Source organism: Genypterus blacodes, unplaced genomic scaffold (genome assembly GCF_046128005.1).
Source record: "Genypterus blacodes isolate CSIRO-AG114 ecotype Tasmania unplaced genomic scaffold, CSIRO-AGI_Gbla_v1 ptg000022l_1, whole genome shotgun sequence".
Taxonomy (NCBI): Eukaryota; Metazoa; Chordata; class Actinopteri; order Ophidiiformes; family Ophidiidae; genus Genypterus; species Genypterus blacodes.
Window position 1 is genome coordinate 893,369 of NW_027466835.1, and position 17,627 is coordinate 910,995.

Below are 17,627 nucleotides of genomic sequence, written 5' to 3' on the forward strand. Positions count from 1 at the left end.
ACATTAATAACAATAACATTACTCTTATTATTAAACTAGAGGGCCACTCATCAGGTTTCATACCGCTGCCAAGGCCCAACAGTCCCACAATTAGAGTGTCTCTCAATGATGAACAAACAGGCCAGCAATCTTTTGATTCTACCATGTGCTGTTGCAGTTTAAGTTACTGTTGTAACTACACCGCAATCAGACTGACTGATGTTTCTTCTGCACCAAGTTTGTAAAAGGTGGGCATGGTTACCTAGAAACCACTTTTGCCTAAATGCCCTTGCCTTGTTCTAAATGTCATCAGGAAACCTTGGAAACCAGCTTGGAAATTATATGGGTGTAACAATGAAAATGTGTGTAATTTTTATAATAAAAAAGATGTTATTTTTAGTTTTTGAAGGGTTCCTTTTAACAATATAGGCAAAGGATACAAACTCTTTTACAACAGCTATTATCAAGATTTTCGTCTTCAGGAAAACGGAGTTTACTAGGAGTGCATGAACGCAGCATTGGGCACGCCAGCGCGCCGTGGTGAAATTGAAAGAGATGAATAGCGAATCGCAGGAACTCAGAGCGTAGCCAATCACCTCCCGGGCCGGGGGGGTTTATTCAAACGAGGGATGATGTCACCTCTTGCAAGTCACCCTTCTCTCTTCTTGTCTGAGTCCGGATTGTCCCCTTCCCCTCCTCCTGGGCCTCTACACCCCTTATTTCTCATCTCCACACCCCTTTCTTTCTTCATCCATGCCTGACTGCACACACACACCCTCTTTAGCGCTGCATTACTGCCCCACACGCATCAGATCGCCTCTATTGTCTGTTTCTGAGAAAGAAGAATACTCTTGCTTTAGGCGTCTCAAACCTGTTGATTGTAAAATTGTAATTGGTTTCATCCGATTGCTCACATTCTTGTCTGAACAAATGAATCATCTTTCATACAGGCCTACTTTATAATTGTGGTCAAAACATTGGAGGCCTTCTGCATTTTTGCCCACAACAAAAGCCTGCAAAGCTTGGATGGTGTTTAGAGTGGATGCAGATTAACATGCACCTGCCTGTGAGCTCAGGCTAAGAAACCCTGAATAGAAATCAACAGGGAGAAGCTAATTGAAGAATGTGATCTTGCCTGTATGAAATGTAGACAGTGAGGATCAACGGCACCAGTGAGCAAACATGACTTTTGTCTTTGCTACAATTAGAGAACGAAAGGCATTGTTTCATTTCTACAAGCGTTGGCTTCTGCGTGCCGTGTTCCTCTCCGGACCAGTCTGGGTGGGCTTGTCGCCTGTCTGTTTGTCTGTCTGTCTGTCTGTCTGTCTGCCTGTCTATCTGTCTGTCGTGCCGTTGCTCAGCTCTCAGCGGCCGCCTGCCTTGTCTACATGAGCCAGGCTTTTGTGTACTGTTCTGTTCTGGATGGTTTCCTTTTCATGGCGAGTCCATGCAACACTCTGCTCTATCTGAGTGCCAGAGAGCAGGAGGAGGTTCTTGTGCTGCTTGTTCAAGCACAGTTTGGACATGAATCGCAGAAATCTGAATACTGAAATATCCCCTTGATTGCATAAAATATGTGGTCACTCTTTCTCTCTCTCTCTCTCTTGCAAGCTTCTTTTTATTACTCACTCTGCTGTTCTCGCCCATCCCACCTGTCAGACTGTTGACGTAGAAGGTCAAGACTCGCCTACAGCACTATCTCAAGTATGTATGAAGTTGTCTCTACACATTATCCATTTGAATAATAGGCCAGACTGCACGAAACAGAAAATAACACTCCTGTGTGTGTACTGCAAATCAGGAAGAAGGAGAACGGGTGCAAAAGGACAGCCTACAAGACAAAGGGTGTGTGCGAGAATACAAATAACATCTCCTGTGCCACTACTGGGTGTGTGTTTGTTTATTTCCTCCTTTGAAAATATGAATGCATGTTGTGTAATGTGCCTATGCAGGTGTTTGTGCACAAGATGGAAGGAGACGAGGAAGAGGGTGGGGACTCGGTAGTTCCGATGCCTGTTGATTTGACACTGATGGACATATTGGCATGGTTAACCGAGCACAACAAAGAGAGGAAGGTGTTTTTTTGTTTTTTTTTACACAGGCAGTGGTGTGCGGCAGCGGAGACAGGAAGAGGCTGGGCTGTGTACCCTCCACGCTGTTCCCGTGTTATTTATCTCATTGTTTTTTCCCCTCCGGCACCAAGGTCCAGCTGGGGCAGCACCGCACGCTGCACAAAGGAGCTGGCAAACAGTCAAACCCCCCAAATCCTGGCCTCTGGACACGGCGCTGCTGCCTTTAAGAAACACACGCATCCCCTTATTAATTCTGCAACAGAAACAGGCACACACGTGTTGTGTTTCATGTTGTTCCACTGTGATACACGCCACCCGCACAGAGGTCTGGTGCTTCAGCTCAGTCTGGTAGGGGCTGGTTAAGGAGTGGTGCTGGCACAGGGAGGAAGGAGGCAGGAAGACACACCCATTACATCATGCACAGTCGCCATCTTCTATAGAGATGATCACTAATCACACCTCTGTCAACACAAAGTGGTTTCAGAATGCAGCACACATTAGCAATCGCCACGCATCAGGCCTTCCCACTCTCATAATGTGATATCGGAAGTGGCGCGTGTATGAATATCGGTCAGATACACGTTAGCACATGCCGGTGCAGCTGCTGCTCGCTGCTCTCGGTGCACAGCATGGAGTCCTTAAAGAAGACAACGTGCCAACACAGCCCGTCAGACGGTCAAGAAGGATGCACATGCAACATTCTAAGCTCGTGAATCAATCATACATGTTTTTAAGCCGCATTTGGGCTTGGCATAGAGTTTGGACGCGTCTGAATCAGGCCATCTAATTAGGGAGTAATTTATACCTGAGTTGCAATGTGTATGCACTTAACAAGCAAGTGGCATAAAAAGCTGCTGTACTCTGTCTGCCCTGCCCTGCTGTGTGTGTGTCGTCTCTATGGGGCTGTTTAATTGGCTTTACTTTAATGATGATGATGACCGGGAGAGGAACAGTCAGTTACCCTCGTTGTGATGTCTGATTGTAAGTGCTTCATCTTGACCCTGGCAGCACACAGAGATAAATAATGCATGCAGGCAATGAGGATATGGATGATGGCCAGTGGCTCTCAAAACCACTCCACCACACTAAGAGGACTCGTGTACACGTGCACGTACACTATCTGCCTTGATTGTTGTCTGCGCCATCTTACCTCTCGTCTTTGTCCATTTGTGTTGCGCGTATTCAATCGCACGATTAGCTGGACTAGCCAGTCTGACTGGACTTCCCTCTTATCTTGTGTCATAGGATGTGCATGGTAGTGTGTGATAATGGTTGAACACTTTCCTTACTGTCTTAGGATTGCTTATCTTGGAACAACCCACTCCATTTCTGAATGTCTTCGCCCCCTTTGAAAGGAGCATGTGTTTATCTCACTATCATTTCTTTTGGACTCCAGCATTGTATTGATTTCCTTTGACTGGCTGGTGGCTGCACACACCCGCTCCCTCTAGTGGTGACAGCCTGCCACTGCATACATAAATTAGTCACAGAAACCATTCAGGCTTTGCTGTGGGTGGATTGATAAATTCTAAGCCTGGCATACGGTCATTGTTATTTATCTATGTTTATTTGACATACTTCAGTCAATCATACCTCAAGTCCTTTTTTGTCTGCCCCCACCAAAAAAACAGTACAGCTGATCCATACAGGCCAAACAGGTTCCAGTAATTCAAAGCAACAATTGCGTGTTTGATGGCATTCTTTGTCCCTCTCGCAGGTAAAGAGCCTGGAGTCACAGTAATCACGTGTTCAGGAACATCTACAACAACAATAACCTTGAGACAGTTTCGATTTGATCACTTTATTTTGCTGAGGTGTACTTTCCTTCAGAAGGCAATGATCCAGTTCAGATCAGGATTACAAATCTGTATACAGAAACTGAGAAACTCTCTAGTAGCCGTTATCGGCGTCTCAGCATGAGGTAAAAATGTTTCAACACACAGTAAACACAAAGTAACTAAATGTAGTGAGCAACAGTACCATTATTAAATCAAATCAGCGTTGAAGAGCCTTCAGCGATGTGTCAGGAGGACACTAACAGATTCACTAAACATACAGTGCAGTGTTCCATTGTGTTATACGGCTCCCATGTGAGACATTCTGCATCAACTGAAGCTGGATATCCCTTACATCAATCTTCATTCGGAGCATGTAGGCGTCAAGAAACATTCAGTAAAACAGATTTGAGGTTCTACACAGTACCACTCAATCTAATAAACAAATAATCAAGTAATTTTTAAAAAAACAACAATAAAAAAGGAGCACGTATATGTAAACCTATCACTTCCCTTTGTTCCCTTGTGCAATGAAAATCCCTCCACCATTGAACAGAATGCTTTATATGCCCTCACCCGGCATGCTGACACATCATTACACCCTCAAGACGTTTCTAAAATAAAACAGATATTTCAAGCGTTCATTTCCATAAAGAGGAAGTGGAGTGTAAGCGGGTTTGTAGAGTTGCTCCTGCACAGTAACAGATAAATTAGATTTTAAATATGACTTCCATGTTACCGTACAGACAGTGTCCGTGTCTGGCACATCATATAAAACACTGGCATTACTGTTCCAGCTGCCTATATTCACAAATCCTATGCAACCCTTTAAAATTATTTATGAGAGAATTTCTCTGAAGGAAAGCTGTGACCTTGTGCAGAGCACTTAGAAAGCAATTGTAAAAAGGCTCCGTCTCGCGGCGCATTAGTGTGCAGAGTCACCTGGCTCTTTAAAGCGGTAACGGTTCATACATATTGATGACTAACTGGTTGCCTGCAGGGTCCGTCCTTTCTCTTGCACTCATCATCCCATTCCCCCCTCGAAACGGGAACGCCGACAAAGGGATGAGGAGGGAAAGATGAAATGGGAATGCAGGAATAGCCTCTACTCTACTGAAAATCCTGCAGAAGCATGTGTGTATATACAGCAGTTAATGGCTCCTCCTGTTCCAGCCTCTGGAGTGGAGATTTAGTGGAGATTCTTTTATATACACGCAAACAAGAGGCACACATATCCAATCAAATATGTAACAATAAAACCAAATTAAAGTGCTACACATAGTGGACCTTTAGTGGACACTGTCCTCTCTAACAGCTATGATAATGTGTGTACCAGCATTATGTACCTACTGTAGTTACCAAAGCCCTGATAAACTAACATTTCAGAAAACAATAACTTATGCAAACTGTACAAGAGCTGAAGCAGGTAACTGAGCTTCTAACAGTGCAGTGCAGTGCATTGAACTATTGCGGCACAAATTAAAATGCAAACATTGGCAACAGGCAATAGAGGACAAAAAAGGTCATTCAGTTCCTTCCCAATGCATCAGTGTCCCACTTAGATATCTGGAGAAATGAAGACAATTACAGCCGGCTGTCACTAGAATGGAAATATGGTACTTCAGAGAAAAGAACATTGAATCAGTGATGCCCACATACAGTGCGTACGCTTTACACACACACACACACACACACACACACACACACACACACACACACACACACACACACACACACACACACACACACACACACACACACACACACACACACACACACACACACACACACACACACACACACACACACACACACACACACACACACACACACACACACACACACAGCTACTCACTCCCTTTGTCTTTCTCCCAATCAGTCACAGCAGCACATGAAAGAGCAGGAGGTCCCTTCTGGTCCACGGAACTTGCCAGAGCTGGGCGTGTCTGCGCACTCGGCAATGAACGCGTGCATGTCTGTGACACACGTCTGCTCCTTTGTTTGGGCCTGTAGGGAAACAGCGCAAAGTTTGTAGATTCCGATGTCACTGCTGAAGATTTTGCGAATATTCTATTTTGAAACGAAAGTGAAGCTCCCATACGTAATCTTGTCAGAGAATTCCTATATTCCCTCCCACTTTGTTGGCATGTGTGTGAATATGAGTCATCGAATACCTCTTTACATATGTAAAACCATCATAAGGTTTATTTTTAGACTCATTAAAGTGTATTTGTGGACTATAATACGCCTCATGCAGCTCTTACTGCCATTTGGATGCATTTCAAACGTGTCATTATCAACTGGGGACTGAATTTAAATGAGCCATTTCTTCACCTGTGTTCCCTTCCCAACTCAATCTATATTCTATCTATATTTACATTCTATAGTTGGATCCCCATTGGATTCCTCAAAGTGACCTCTAGTCTTTCACAATTCCAGGGCTCCCAAATGCCCGCATATGTGACCCCTGCCTGTCAAATCTGGATCAATATCTGATTCTGGGCTAAAGTCAATAAATCCCTACTTATTATTGCCTCAACATATCTCCAAAGCTTTCAAAAACCTGTGATAACGTCAAAGCACATTACCATGATGGTGTCGTAGGCTCCAGTGATGAGTGCGATGAACAGGGACAGCACCATGTAGATGAAGAGGGAGATGAAGGTGTAAAGGTAGACCTGGCTGAAGATCCACACCAGGGTGCCGCTATCCTCCATCTCAGCGAACGTCACAAACATGTCATCACCGTTGATCAGAGAAAACAGGCACTCGGACACCATGGAGAGCGAGCGGAACTGTGCACACCGGGGCCCAAGGACAATGCAATGGAATATGAATTTAACAATGCTTGAAACATCCTTTGAAAACTGCAACCCCCCCTAGATTGATGGTTGTTTAATTATGATATAATAATAATTAATCATAGATCCAGATGAAGTTGATGACAACATGTCATCTACAAACCTGTGCTGGTTTGCTGCACAAAGGCTTCTAGGTGCCATTCGCAAGAAATTACATACAATTCAATAAAACTGCACATTAGAAACTATATTTAAGCTTTGATGCCCTCTAGTAACACGGTGTTGTCATGTTTAATATGTAGAAATGTCAATTTTCTTCTCTCATCAATCCAATATAGCTACAGAGATGATATGCTGAATGGCTCTTAAAGAAAATGCGCTGCTGGCCTTTAAGACAAGACTGACTCATGTTCATTCGTGTCTGGAGACACTGCAGAATAACTGGTGTCTCATTTGCAAAACATGTCTGCATGCATGTGCACGTGTGTGTGTGTGTGTGTGTACCTTGGTATGATAGGGCCCCAGCACAATCCATCCACAGAAGCAATATCCCAAATAAATGGCTGCTGCACAGAGGCAGAAGCGGATAACATTAGGAAAAGCAGCTCGTAGAGTCACAATCAGGATCTGAGAAACAACAACAAGAAAGGAATCATCCAAAGTGTATTTACAGTATGTGTCAAAGAACAGTAACATTTAAAAAAAAAAACACTGATTTGCACAAATAGCACAACAATGTTTGGTATGTGTGCGTTTGACTCACATTGTATTTCTGGAAGAAGCTGAGGTAGCGGATGACTCCCACCCACACCAGCAGAGTGGAGGTTCCCAGCAGGATCGCACACACATCGTACGATGACAAATTCTAAATGATCATGGTCAGAAACATGGTACCATTAATTCCTGAAATATGTGAATGGATTGTTCAGCTTCCCTCTGACACAGAAATCTTCCTCCTGACTTGAGCAGCTTACCTTGGACTCAATGCCAATTTTGATGAAGCTGCCAATGATGGTGAACAGGTCACTGATGATGAGCAGGATGTACCAGCCGTTGATGAACTCCATTCTGTCTCCCCAGCTCACATGACGACCATGTCTGTGCTTGAAGAACTGCACATACTCCTGGTTGGGAAGATATGAATTTCTTTTAATACACTGTTGAAATAAAAGGCATTGATCCTGCATTTTCCTTACCAAATTAAAACATCACCATTTCCTTAGAGTTTAGTTTAGTGATGGAGAATGTATTCCTAAAAGCACATTCCTCCATGATGGATTTTTGTAAACACCTCACTTGCAGAATGGAGAATTTCTAATGATGTTTTAGGACGTCAGAATATCTTATTTTAATCAAGAAAACACATGGCTGAATTTTTCGTTTTGACACGCAACAGTGCGTTCTGCCATCTTGATTTCTTACATGCTGTAGCAGGATGCCTCTGAAGATGGAGCGCCCACACAGCAGCAGGGAGAGCAGGCACACAGTTGCCACGAGAACATCGAAGAACTTCCGTGCATAGTTCTCCGCTGAGATGGACGAGGAGGATAAAAGGGACCAGAGAAAGTTGGAGTAAGTGCAGATAAGACAACTCAGTCAAAAACAGTTGAAGTACATCATCATCATCATCCTCCAATTCTTCCTCCACCTCCTACTCACCGTGTCCAGACACGTTAGGGTCTTTACACTCCTTTATGGATGCCTGGTTGTGTAGACTGATCTGAACTCTGCCGCTGTGCGCCCTGTTATCCAAAAGGATCTGAGAACCACCGAGCAGCACATAAACAACCTCAGATCTGAATGTTTTACACAACTCAAACTAATCTGAATTCCTATCTCAACATTCAGCAAATTTAAATACATAAAGTCCAAGAGGTGAATGAGAATCTGGAATCCCTCTTCTCCATTTCCCTTTCATGCAACCTTCCAAACAGTAAGCTACATACAGCAAAGATATTTATAAAAATGGTGGAAAAGATAAATCACCGTGATAGCGAAGGTGTAGCAGTCGGGAATTTCATTGTTTATAATGGTCTGAATGTTGATAGACTTCAACTGGAAATCAATTGTTACATTGATCAGCCTGGAGACAAATGTGTGAAAAAGACAAAGAAGTAAGAAATGAATAATTAGGTTGAATGTTGAATTTCATTTAAATCAATCATAGCAACGTCTCACTTGTAAAACTTGAGAGTGAAGTTCTTGTAGGTATCGTTTCCTGGCAAAGGATCAATCCCGATGCAATCTGGAAAACAACAGGAAATAACACTTTGAGGAAGCAAAAAAATACCTCACATGGGGAAATTTGGGAGCTTCAGAAAATGTTTTTTTCCACATGAACAGCAAACAACATTTTTACACTTCCCCAAAGCAGAATCACCAACAGGAGGTTTATTTATTTAAAGATCCCATGTATTGCCAATAGCCATGAGTGCCAAATCAGCAGGTGTATGCAACTAATTCCTTTCCCAAGGCACAGGTATACTTGCAAAATAATGTGTGAATCTGCACTTTTGGTGATAGGAAAGGACATTTGAGCTATTAAAAGCAGGGCAGAGTTTAAGGTCACCTTTCGACGCACATGGAGCAGCAATACAATCACTCACAAACACAGGCATTTCCTTTAGGGCCATGACAAAGCTGGCACAGGATAAAATTACAAGGCTGTCAGTTTTAATGTGGAGGGATGAATCTTGCAGACGACTAGAGTAAGAGAGATAAAATATGCTTTTAAAATGACGCCCATTGTACCTGTGATAACATAGGGGTCGATGTAAAACGTGTCATTGAGGGGGTCGATGGTGCCATTTCTGTAGTACCTCTGGCAAAGGGAAAGGGCGCTGCCATTTACCCCGACTCCAGACACGTACGCATAGCGATTCACTGAGATCTGAGGCAGTGCCAAGTACTGAAAGAGGAAAAAAGGGTGTTGAACACAAATATATCATCTTTACTGGTGGGAAACGTATATTTGGACAATCTTTAAGTTAGTCAAATGTGTGTTTTGCTGCATATTCTACCTGCTCTATGGCATATTGGATGTGGCTGTACAGTTCTGTTTGTGTGTAGATGGCGTGGGGGCCATGAGTCTGATAATTTTTCAGGAAAAGGTGCTTGAACGCCTCTGTGTTCTGCTCTTTAAATGTCACTACCATCTGGTTGCTCAATCCAAACAGCACCAGCTGAAAGAGAGACAAACACAAACCTCAATATACATGCAAATCCTGCAGATTAATCGTGTTCCAGCTGGAATTAAAACAGGAGATCGTATTCAGAGCGGGGAAAAGTGTGTCATGCTTTAAAAATATAGGATATTTTTGGATGAGATTTTTGGTAAAATGATACGCAAACCGAAGTCTCGATCTACCTGCACAGTCACAGTGATGATTTTGAGCAGCTGCAGACCAAGTTTGAATGGTTTCCGGCCCTTGGCGTGATACTTGTCGCAAGGACTCATGAAAAAGTATTTAAGCTTCCTCCTCAGGTCCTCCTCTTCCTCTGCTTCTACCTGCTGCCGATGGGCCTCAGAGGTCAGCACACCACTGGGACGGGAGCGCCCATCACTATGAGGGTCTTGGGAACCATAGCTGGCCATGGATGACAGCAGCTTATCCGTCTCTGTAAAAGCCAACAAGAGGAAGAGACAAAGAAATGTTTATTTTCAATCAGAGATTAACTTTAACATGATCAGCAATGGTATAAGATGGTATTTAGATCAATATGATTGTAAATAGAGCACAACCAATAATAGATGGATTTAAATACTAACGTCAATATGAAGGTATAAGAACAATTTAATATTTCTGATAAATACACGTTATAAAAAGCATTTGTTTTGCCTATAGGGTCCTTTCAATATTTTTGTCACAGCTGTGACAACTGCATGATACAATGTTGTTGAGGAGTAAAGTATATGATCAATGATAACAGTAATAGTAAATAACATGGTGAATAATATTTGAAAAGTGAGTGAAACATTTTACACATTTATTTACTTATGAGCACTGTGATTTCTTGCTGCTCTGCTAACAATACAGTAGATGTCACAGCGACATCTCTGATAAACACATCTTTACCAAAATCGGCTTGCTTGCTGATACATCGGTGTGGCAACAATGATCGATTATTAATACTGAGGGAAATAATGTCATTCATCTTTCCTGTTTTCCTTGCAAGCCAATACACGGCGAACAGTATACCACAGCTTGGTATAAATAAACAGACATAAACATATAGATCAACCAGATATGAGCTCATTAAAATATCCATTATAATGAAAAGGGCGTTATGGATGAATTCGCAAAAATGGACAAAGATGATTGTCTGATAAACAAACCTGTGCTGCTGTCTTGAACGCAGCAGTGATTTGAAGACGCCATGATGCGTTGAATATTACACAGAAATAATCGGAAAACACATTATCGCCACAGACGTCAGCTAATCGGTGCAATCATATTAAAAGCGTGCCGGGTATTGTCAGGGTTCAAACCCGGTCGGCATTGCAGTGTGTGATGACCAAATAAACACACAAACAGCTTCCTACATGATCACGTGACGCGCCACGTGACTCATGCGTACGTCTGGAAAACCTGACGCGCCATGAAGATGTGCTGCTCCTTAATGACTCAGAATCACGTTAGACTTTTATTTAATATAATTTGACATACAAACGAACTGTGCCCGTAATAATGCTAAAGCAAGAAAGAAATGATATAGCATCCTTACAGAAATGACACACAAAGAGCTGTAGTATTCAAACATATATTGTGGAAATAATATTTAAAATCAACATCAGCGACACCAATTTACCCTGTTCAGCAAGAACTTAATCTGAAGCGGCTCAGTGGATTCAAAAGCATGCTGGATATTCTGGAACCATTTGAATCTGTATGCAGCTTCATTCATTTCAAAAATATGCATCCCTTGTTAGAGCTAAAACAAACTTCCAGAGCACGAGAACTAGAAACAGGGCAATGTGTCACACGAGTCATTCAATATCCAGGATTCATCTTTTATGATTGTATATTGAAATATATGAAAGTTGAAGGTAACAGAGGGAACTACAGTGTAAATGTATGCAGGTAAACACGTTTGTCACTTCATGAGGTATAACAGGAATGAGATGATCCACACAAACGTCATTAGTACAAATTAGCGCCATGTTTTCTCCTCGTGTGTGTCAGCAGAGTGGCCATCCAGCCATCTACACACCTGGTCACTCCTTCATACAGTCATCAGATTGATTTATTCAGTCCTTACAGAGATGTACGGTCTGTATTTTGTTTCTCACACACTAGCCGGAGTGTATTCTCACGTTGTTTCTCGCTCTCTCTCTCCAGTCTTATCTGCTGTCCAGCGCCTTGTCCCTGGCTATAACCGACTCGTTAAACTTTATCATTAGAGTGGTGCCCTTGTGCCAGTGGGCGGTGACTTTGGCAGGGAAGCCGCTGTGTGTGAGAATAGCCTCCACGATGCCAGCTGTGAAGGCGGCGCAGTTTAAGCTGCTGTTCTCTTTGGGCACGGAGATGTAGGCGTTGATCAGCGGCTCCTTTTCTATGATGTAGTACGTCTTGTCGTCGTCGTTGGCCTGCTCCAGTTTGTCTGCTTCTTTCCCGAACAAAGACTTCCACACATTCACCTAAAGGATGATGAACAGGTCACAGCATGCAGAATGTCGAGAAACTGTGCAACTTATTTCACGACCTCCAAATGCCTTCTGGTTTCCTTCAAATAAAAACACAAACAACCCCAATCTGAGATGGCAATGTAATAGAGAAGTGAAATGTGTGTGTGCACTGCTTTTTAAGTAGTTCCTTGTCTAAAACATATAAATATGATGCGAAAATAAAAATGTGTGCGGGAAACAGGAACAAAAAGTGAAGCAGATGACACCAAAATTAAAAAAGCAATAAAGACTACCTTTCTAATAATGCTGCTACATATACTTGATTCTCACCATTTCCTGAGATCTTCCATTGTTACGTCTCATTTCCCCACACAGATCACAGAACAGCAATGTGATGCGATAAATTGGACAAATAACACCTAAGACCTAAGATAGATTTTTAAAAACACTGGGTCGTCATTATTTTGAGTTTAAGTGAAGTGTTTCTACCTTGATGAAGAGCAGTATGTTGAGAACTTTGGTCTCCCTCTTCCCGTTCTTCTCCCTGAGGACGAGCACGTCCAGCAGGCTGGCTCCCACACTCTGGCCCATGTCAGCCAGGCGCGTCTGCAGCTCGGACACGGAGTACACGCGGCTCTGGCAGTACTGGACCATCTCGGAGAAGAGGAGGGCGAAGGCGCTAACGCTGACCTCCGTCTTGGGTCTGGTCAGAGGTCGCTCCAAGATGTTGGACTTCCCTCGAGTGAACCGTGTGTCCATGATCTGCACCTTGAATTTGCAATCACAAGCAGCAGAGAGGTTATGATGTGTTTGTGTTCAGGATGTATCAAAAAATGAAGGTACAGACTTTGGGTCAAGGAATAGTTAGATGTTGAGGCACACTTAGATACCAATATTAATTCAAACATAGATTTTGACACATGTGTATGCATCAAATAGGTGGAATTTAGCCCTGATAAAGACACTGATCAGGTTCAGATGGACCAAAACATATGCATGAAGACGTCACTGCACATACACATTAAGAATTGAAACATGGAACTTCCCCCTATGTGAAGTTAAGCCTAATTTAAAGCTACTCGTGTTATTCAAGTAAAGCCTCTCTGTCTCTGTGTAGCTGTTAGCTTCGTAGCCAGAGAACCTTGCTGGAAAAACTACTAGCACGCTAAACAAGTTCAATCGATTAGGTTCCGCTTTAAGACACCATTGTGTTGTTGCTAACAGAAAATATTTGTCTTTAATCCCCAACTGGCGTATTTCATAGAGAAACTAACCTTGTTTGTATAAACCTGCTGATCTCCGGTTTCCTTTTTCCTGTTGTATCTTCTTCTCCTGGTTAATGGAGGTTTGACACGAACATTGAGGCTCAAAACCGCCACCTAGTGGAGTAGCGTGTGAACAAATTGTGTCAAGGACGTCTTTGTTGACAATTAGCTATTTCTTGAACATTCGTGAATAAAAACCCTTGAAATAGTCGCATACTTTATTGATTGTATCATTCGTTTTTATAATAATTCTCTCTAAAGTCGTCCTGTGCTAAATTTGAAACTTTTTAATCACATGCTCCACATTTATTGGAGACACATTTACTCTCTATGACTGTAGAACATTCATCTGTTTATGACCTGTTTGAGGCTTGAAGTGGTTTTTATCGTTCCTTATTGTGTCTGTTATAAAGAAGTAATTAGTTCCAGGTGTCTGTGCTGCACAATAACTGTCATTGCCAATATCTGTGTCACAGAATTTCTGTTTACTACTTCCTGTTCTTTTTATCACACGCTGTAAAACAGTGATAAGCTACATTTGTTTTTACAGCTCAGACAGGACTTCCTCAGTTTGCATTGTACCCTTGTGGTTTCTGGAAATGGAGAAGAGCACATGTATTGCCTAAGAGAGGAGTGCCAGTGGTTTGTAGATTAATGCAAATTATCCTTATGACATATGTTATTCCCAGAACACCCGGATTGTGGGTTTTTTGGCAACAGCCACATTAATGACACAAAAAAAATTACAGAACTTGTGAATTTATCCAAACTGTCCATGTCCATCACATTGAGCAATTCTGTACTGTGTGTGTGTGTGTGTGTGTGTGTGTGTGTGTGTGACGTATGAGAGACCTTGAGCAATGAGGGTAAACAACACTGACACAAATACAGGTGCCAGTTTCCCACAGAGTAAACGTGGGCGTATCTATGTGTGCAACTGTTACATAACGACCGGCATGTGCATCTAGATATATGAAGGCGCGGAGAGGAGGTAACTGACATTTGAAGCGGGAAGATTTTCCAGGTTAAATGGGGTGGATGGCTGCTCACGGGACATGGACCTTGAGCCTATTTACGGTCTTGGGCATCACTTGCATGGAAGGTAATTCAATTTTGTCCTCACCTGTTTTATACTCTGCAATGTAAGTAGTAGGAGAGGAATAGGAAATGACATTAACTCTATTCAATAACGCATACAGTATTACAAATGTCCAGATGAGACACTATTTACTTTAAGCATAGTAAAAGTATTCCAGAAACACTGTCACTGTTTTTATTCAGCTTACAATAGGCATTAAAATGTATTCATACTGTTTATAGTGTTGGTTACCTTCTATCCAAAAGCATGTGCGGTATCCAAAATGACTTACTTCTAACTACAACTTCAAGTCTTTATTCATCCATGTAATGTTTTTGAGTGCTTTAGTATCACAGAGGTAAATAAATCCAACGTAATTATTACATACAACATAAGTGAAAGGTTTTCCAAGAAATTGTGGAAAATTGAATTCAAAGTGAATATGATATAATATAAAGACAATTATTTGCTTTTCCCCAGCATCATCTTCCTGGCACATGGATGACTTTATTAAAGCAGTCAAGCAGGTGGAGGACAGGAACCCTGGGTTGGGGCCTGTGGCCGTGTTGAGGGGTCTGCGGTGGGCAGCTGGTCTAAATGATTCATCCATTCAACACTTCCTTAGTGCCGCTCACTCCGGTGGACTTGACATGGACGCTGGTCTCTATGATTACATAGGCAAGGTTTTGCAGCACAGGGTGACTGAAGATGCCAGAGAGGAAGGCGTGGTTCTGACTTCTGACGGCACCACTGTTGCCCTCCGACCTCTCCTCCTGGCCATTGAAGCTGGTTTTCTCTTCAAGTCTAGGGGACGTATTCGCAGTCTGTACCAGCTCACCCTGGCTAGAGATCTTGGCCTTTTCTGCAAGCACTTTCCTAGCTCACCTCCCTACCCGAGCCTGGGTCCTGATGGCTGCTGGGACAGTACAACCTCCCCTCAGGTCTTCACCCTCTCTGACAGTCCCTCTGTACTCACAACTGCTCAGGTCAATGGAGACATGGACGGCGTCATTCTAGGGATGGAGGTTTCAAAAAAATCCACAACTACTCTCAAACTCAGCAGTCTTCTGTCGGATTACTACTGCCACCGACTAGAAAATGGTGGACTGGACACGGCCCCTCGCCTCATCAGCCCACGACGCAGGGACAACTTCAGAGAGGTGTTCAGCCCTTTTCTGCTGATTAAAGAAGTGGTCAAATCAGTAGACATAATGAGGAGACTGAAAGGGCGGCCTAACATGAAAGAGAAGCAAAAGAAGCATCTGCTCAGTGTAGTGAAGGGAGGAATGAAAGAATTTGTCGACAAGTACATCGGTGAGCGTGCAACCACACAATAGAAAGCATAATTATGTTAGAATGAAACCACTTTTAATCTTACCTTAGCTTGTTACTGTATATCTTCATCAAAATCACATGACACATCACTACCTAACTCTGCTTAAACAATTCAATCTGGTGTTTCAGATTGTCCAGCCATCATCCCGAGGTGTATGTGGGGTGCAAAGCCATACAAAGGAACTCCCACCAACCTGACCCTCCCTCTCTCCTTCATGTACATCCACCACACCTCTACACCAGGCAAACCATGTCTGAGCTTTGAGCAGTGCTCTGCAGACATGCGCTCTATGCAACTCTTCCACCAGGACGACAGAGGCTGGGATGACATAGGATACAGGTAGAAAAGAACACGCATGGTACACTGTCTACCAGTTACCGCACCTAGTTTGTGAGGAAAAATTGCTCCCCCCTCTGCGAAGGGTGGTAATGTAATGGTGGTAATAAAAGATTGAGTCATGTCAAAGCCACTAAATCCTTTTCCAAACCCACCCCTGTGCTCTTTTAAGCTTTGTTGCCGGCTCTGATGGGTACATCTATGAGGGCCGCAGCTGGCACTGGCAAGGGGCCCACACCCTTGGACACAACTCCATAGGCTATGGGGTTTCTTTCATTGGTGACTACTCCTCCAGCCTACCCTCCCAGCATTCCATGGGGCTGGTGAGAGATCAGCTGGCATCGTGTGCAGTTGGTGGTGGGCGACTGGTGGCAAACTTCACCCTGCAGGGGCACAGACAGGTGGTGAACACTTCCTGTCCAGGGGAGGCGTTCTACAATGAGATCAGAGGATGGCCACACTTTGGGGTATGTGGTAACATCATACATTCAAGGACACACTCAGAAATGAGCCGATAATCAGTGCAGGGTTTAAGTACCTGAGTAGTTTAAGTAAAAGTTTAAGTAGACATGAAAGGAGGTAAACAATGTATCAAGTTGTGGCATCTTACTTGTGTACTTTAATCCTCTTTTGTAACATGTTAAGACAATAAAGACATTTCCAGTAGTGGATTACATTTTAAATAATATTAAAATATCCTCGAGTAAACTTGATGTTTTTCCATTTTATAGGGATATTTTCCCATATGCAGTTATGTTAATTTTTCAGAAGTAAAGCATTTCCTTACTTCCTCACTGAGTTAACCTTTATACTATCAGAGTTCCTTGCTTTTAGAGTACAGTTCTATTATTTTTGTTCAAACTTATGACTAATACGATTTTAGAGCCAAAGCAATTAAATTTCACTTTCTTTGTTGCAGGAGGTCCAGAAACTACAGTGATTTAGAATCTGAGGAGGACAGCTTGAAGGACAAATAAATATTATTTTTCATAAATTCAAGTAGTTGTCATTGCTTCTTTGGCACACACACACACACACACACTATGAAAAGTTTCAACATGCAATTCCGTCTTGGGTCAACAGAGGGCAGCCAATGACCACGTAATTATCAGTAATGCGTTTATTGATTTTCAGGATTTAGGGATTTTATTACAATATCCTTGTGTGATTCACACAACTCTCCGCGTACAACAAGTAACACGCGTAGGTTTATAAAGGTGTATATAAATACATTGTAGTTACTATGCTGATGAGTAGTAGTGATACACTTCCCAGTACTACTTGAATAAACAGATACACATGATCACGAGTGCTTGACCCGTTTACCTCACATAAACATATTAACACACCCTTACATGT

General features: G+C 42.6%; 3 protein-coding genes across 3 annotated transcripts; 1 reads left to right on the forward strand and 2 right to left on the reverse strand.

The window, feature by feature from the left end:
• Positions 1 to 3,751: 3,751 nt before the first annotated feature.
• mcoln1b (mucolipin TRP cation channel 1b) lies at positions 3,752 to 11,169 on the reverse strand. Its single transcript, XM_076143225.1, has 14 exons — positions 10,964 to 11,169; positions 9,995 to 10,245; positions 9,648 to 9,809; positions 9,379 to 9,535; positions 8,806 to 8,872; positions 8,614 to 8,710; positions 8,287 to 8,386; positions 8,050 to 8,156; positions 7,602 to 7,751; positions 7,391 to 7,492; positions 7,132 to 7,254; positions 6,415 to 6,621; positions 5,682 to 5,833; positions 3,752 to 5,392 (listed from the first exon to the last, which is right to left on the reverse strand). Exons 1-13 carry the CDS (start codon positions 11,004 to 11,006, stop codon positions 5,702 to 5,704), a joined length of 1,698 nt encoding a protein of 565 aa, XP_075999340.1. The 5' UTR covers positions 11,007 to 11,169; the 3' UTR covers positions 3,752 to 5,392; positions 5,682 to 5,701.
• Positions 11,170 to 11,257: 88 nt separating this feature from the next.
• Positions 11,258 to 13,612, reverse strand: LOC142992762 (trafficking protein particle complex subunit 5-like). The gene is made up of 3 exons (XM_076143306.1): positions 13,528 to 13,612; positions 12,743 to 13,021; positions 11,258 to 12,265 (listed from the first exon to the last, which is right to left on the reverse strand). The coding sequence occupies exons 2-3, from the start codon at positions 13,010 to 13,012 to the stop codon at positions 11,969 to 11,971; spliced, it is 567 nt and encodes a 188-aa protein (XP_075999421.1). The 5' UTR covers positions 13,013 to 13,021; positions 13,528 to 13,612; the 3' UTR covers positions 11,258 to 11,968.
• An 880-nt stretch (positions 13,613 to 14,492) lies between these two features.
• Positions 14,493 to 17,224, forward strand: LOC142992449 (N-acetylmuramoyl-L-alanine amidase-like). The gene is made up of 5 exons (XM_076142886.1): positions 14,493 to 14,620; positions 15,077 to 15,910; positions 16,061 to 16,271; positions 16,441 to 16,735; positions 17,188 to 17,224. The coding sequence occupies exons 1-5, from the start codon at positions 14,548 to 14,550 to the stop codon at positions 17,206 to 17,208; spliced, it is 1,434 nt and encodes a 477-aa protein (XP_075999001.1). The 5' UTR covers positions 14,493 to 14,547; the 3' UTR covers positions 17,209 to 17,224.
• Positions 17,225 to 17,627: the final 403 nt, after the last annotated feature.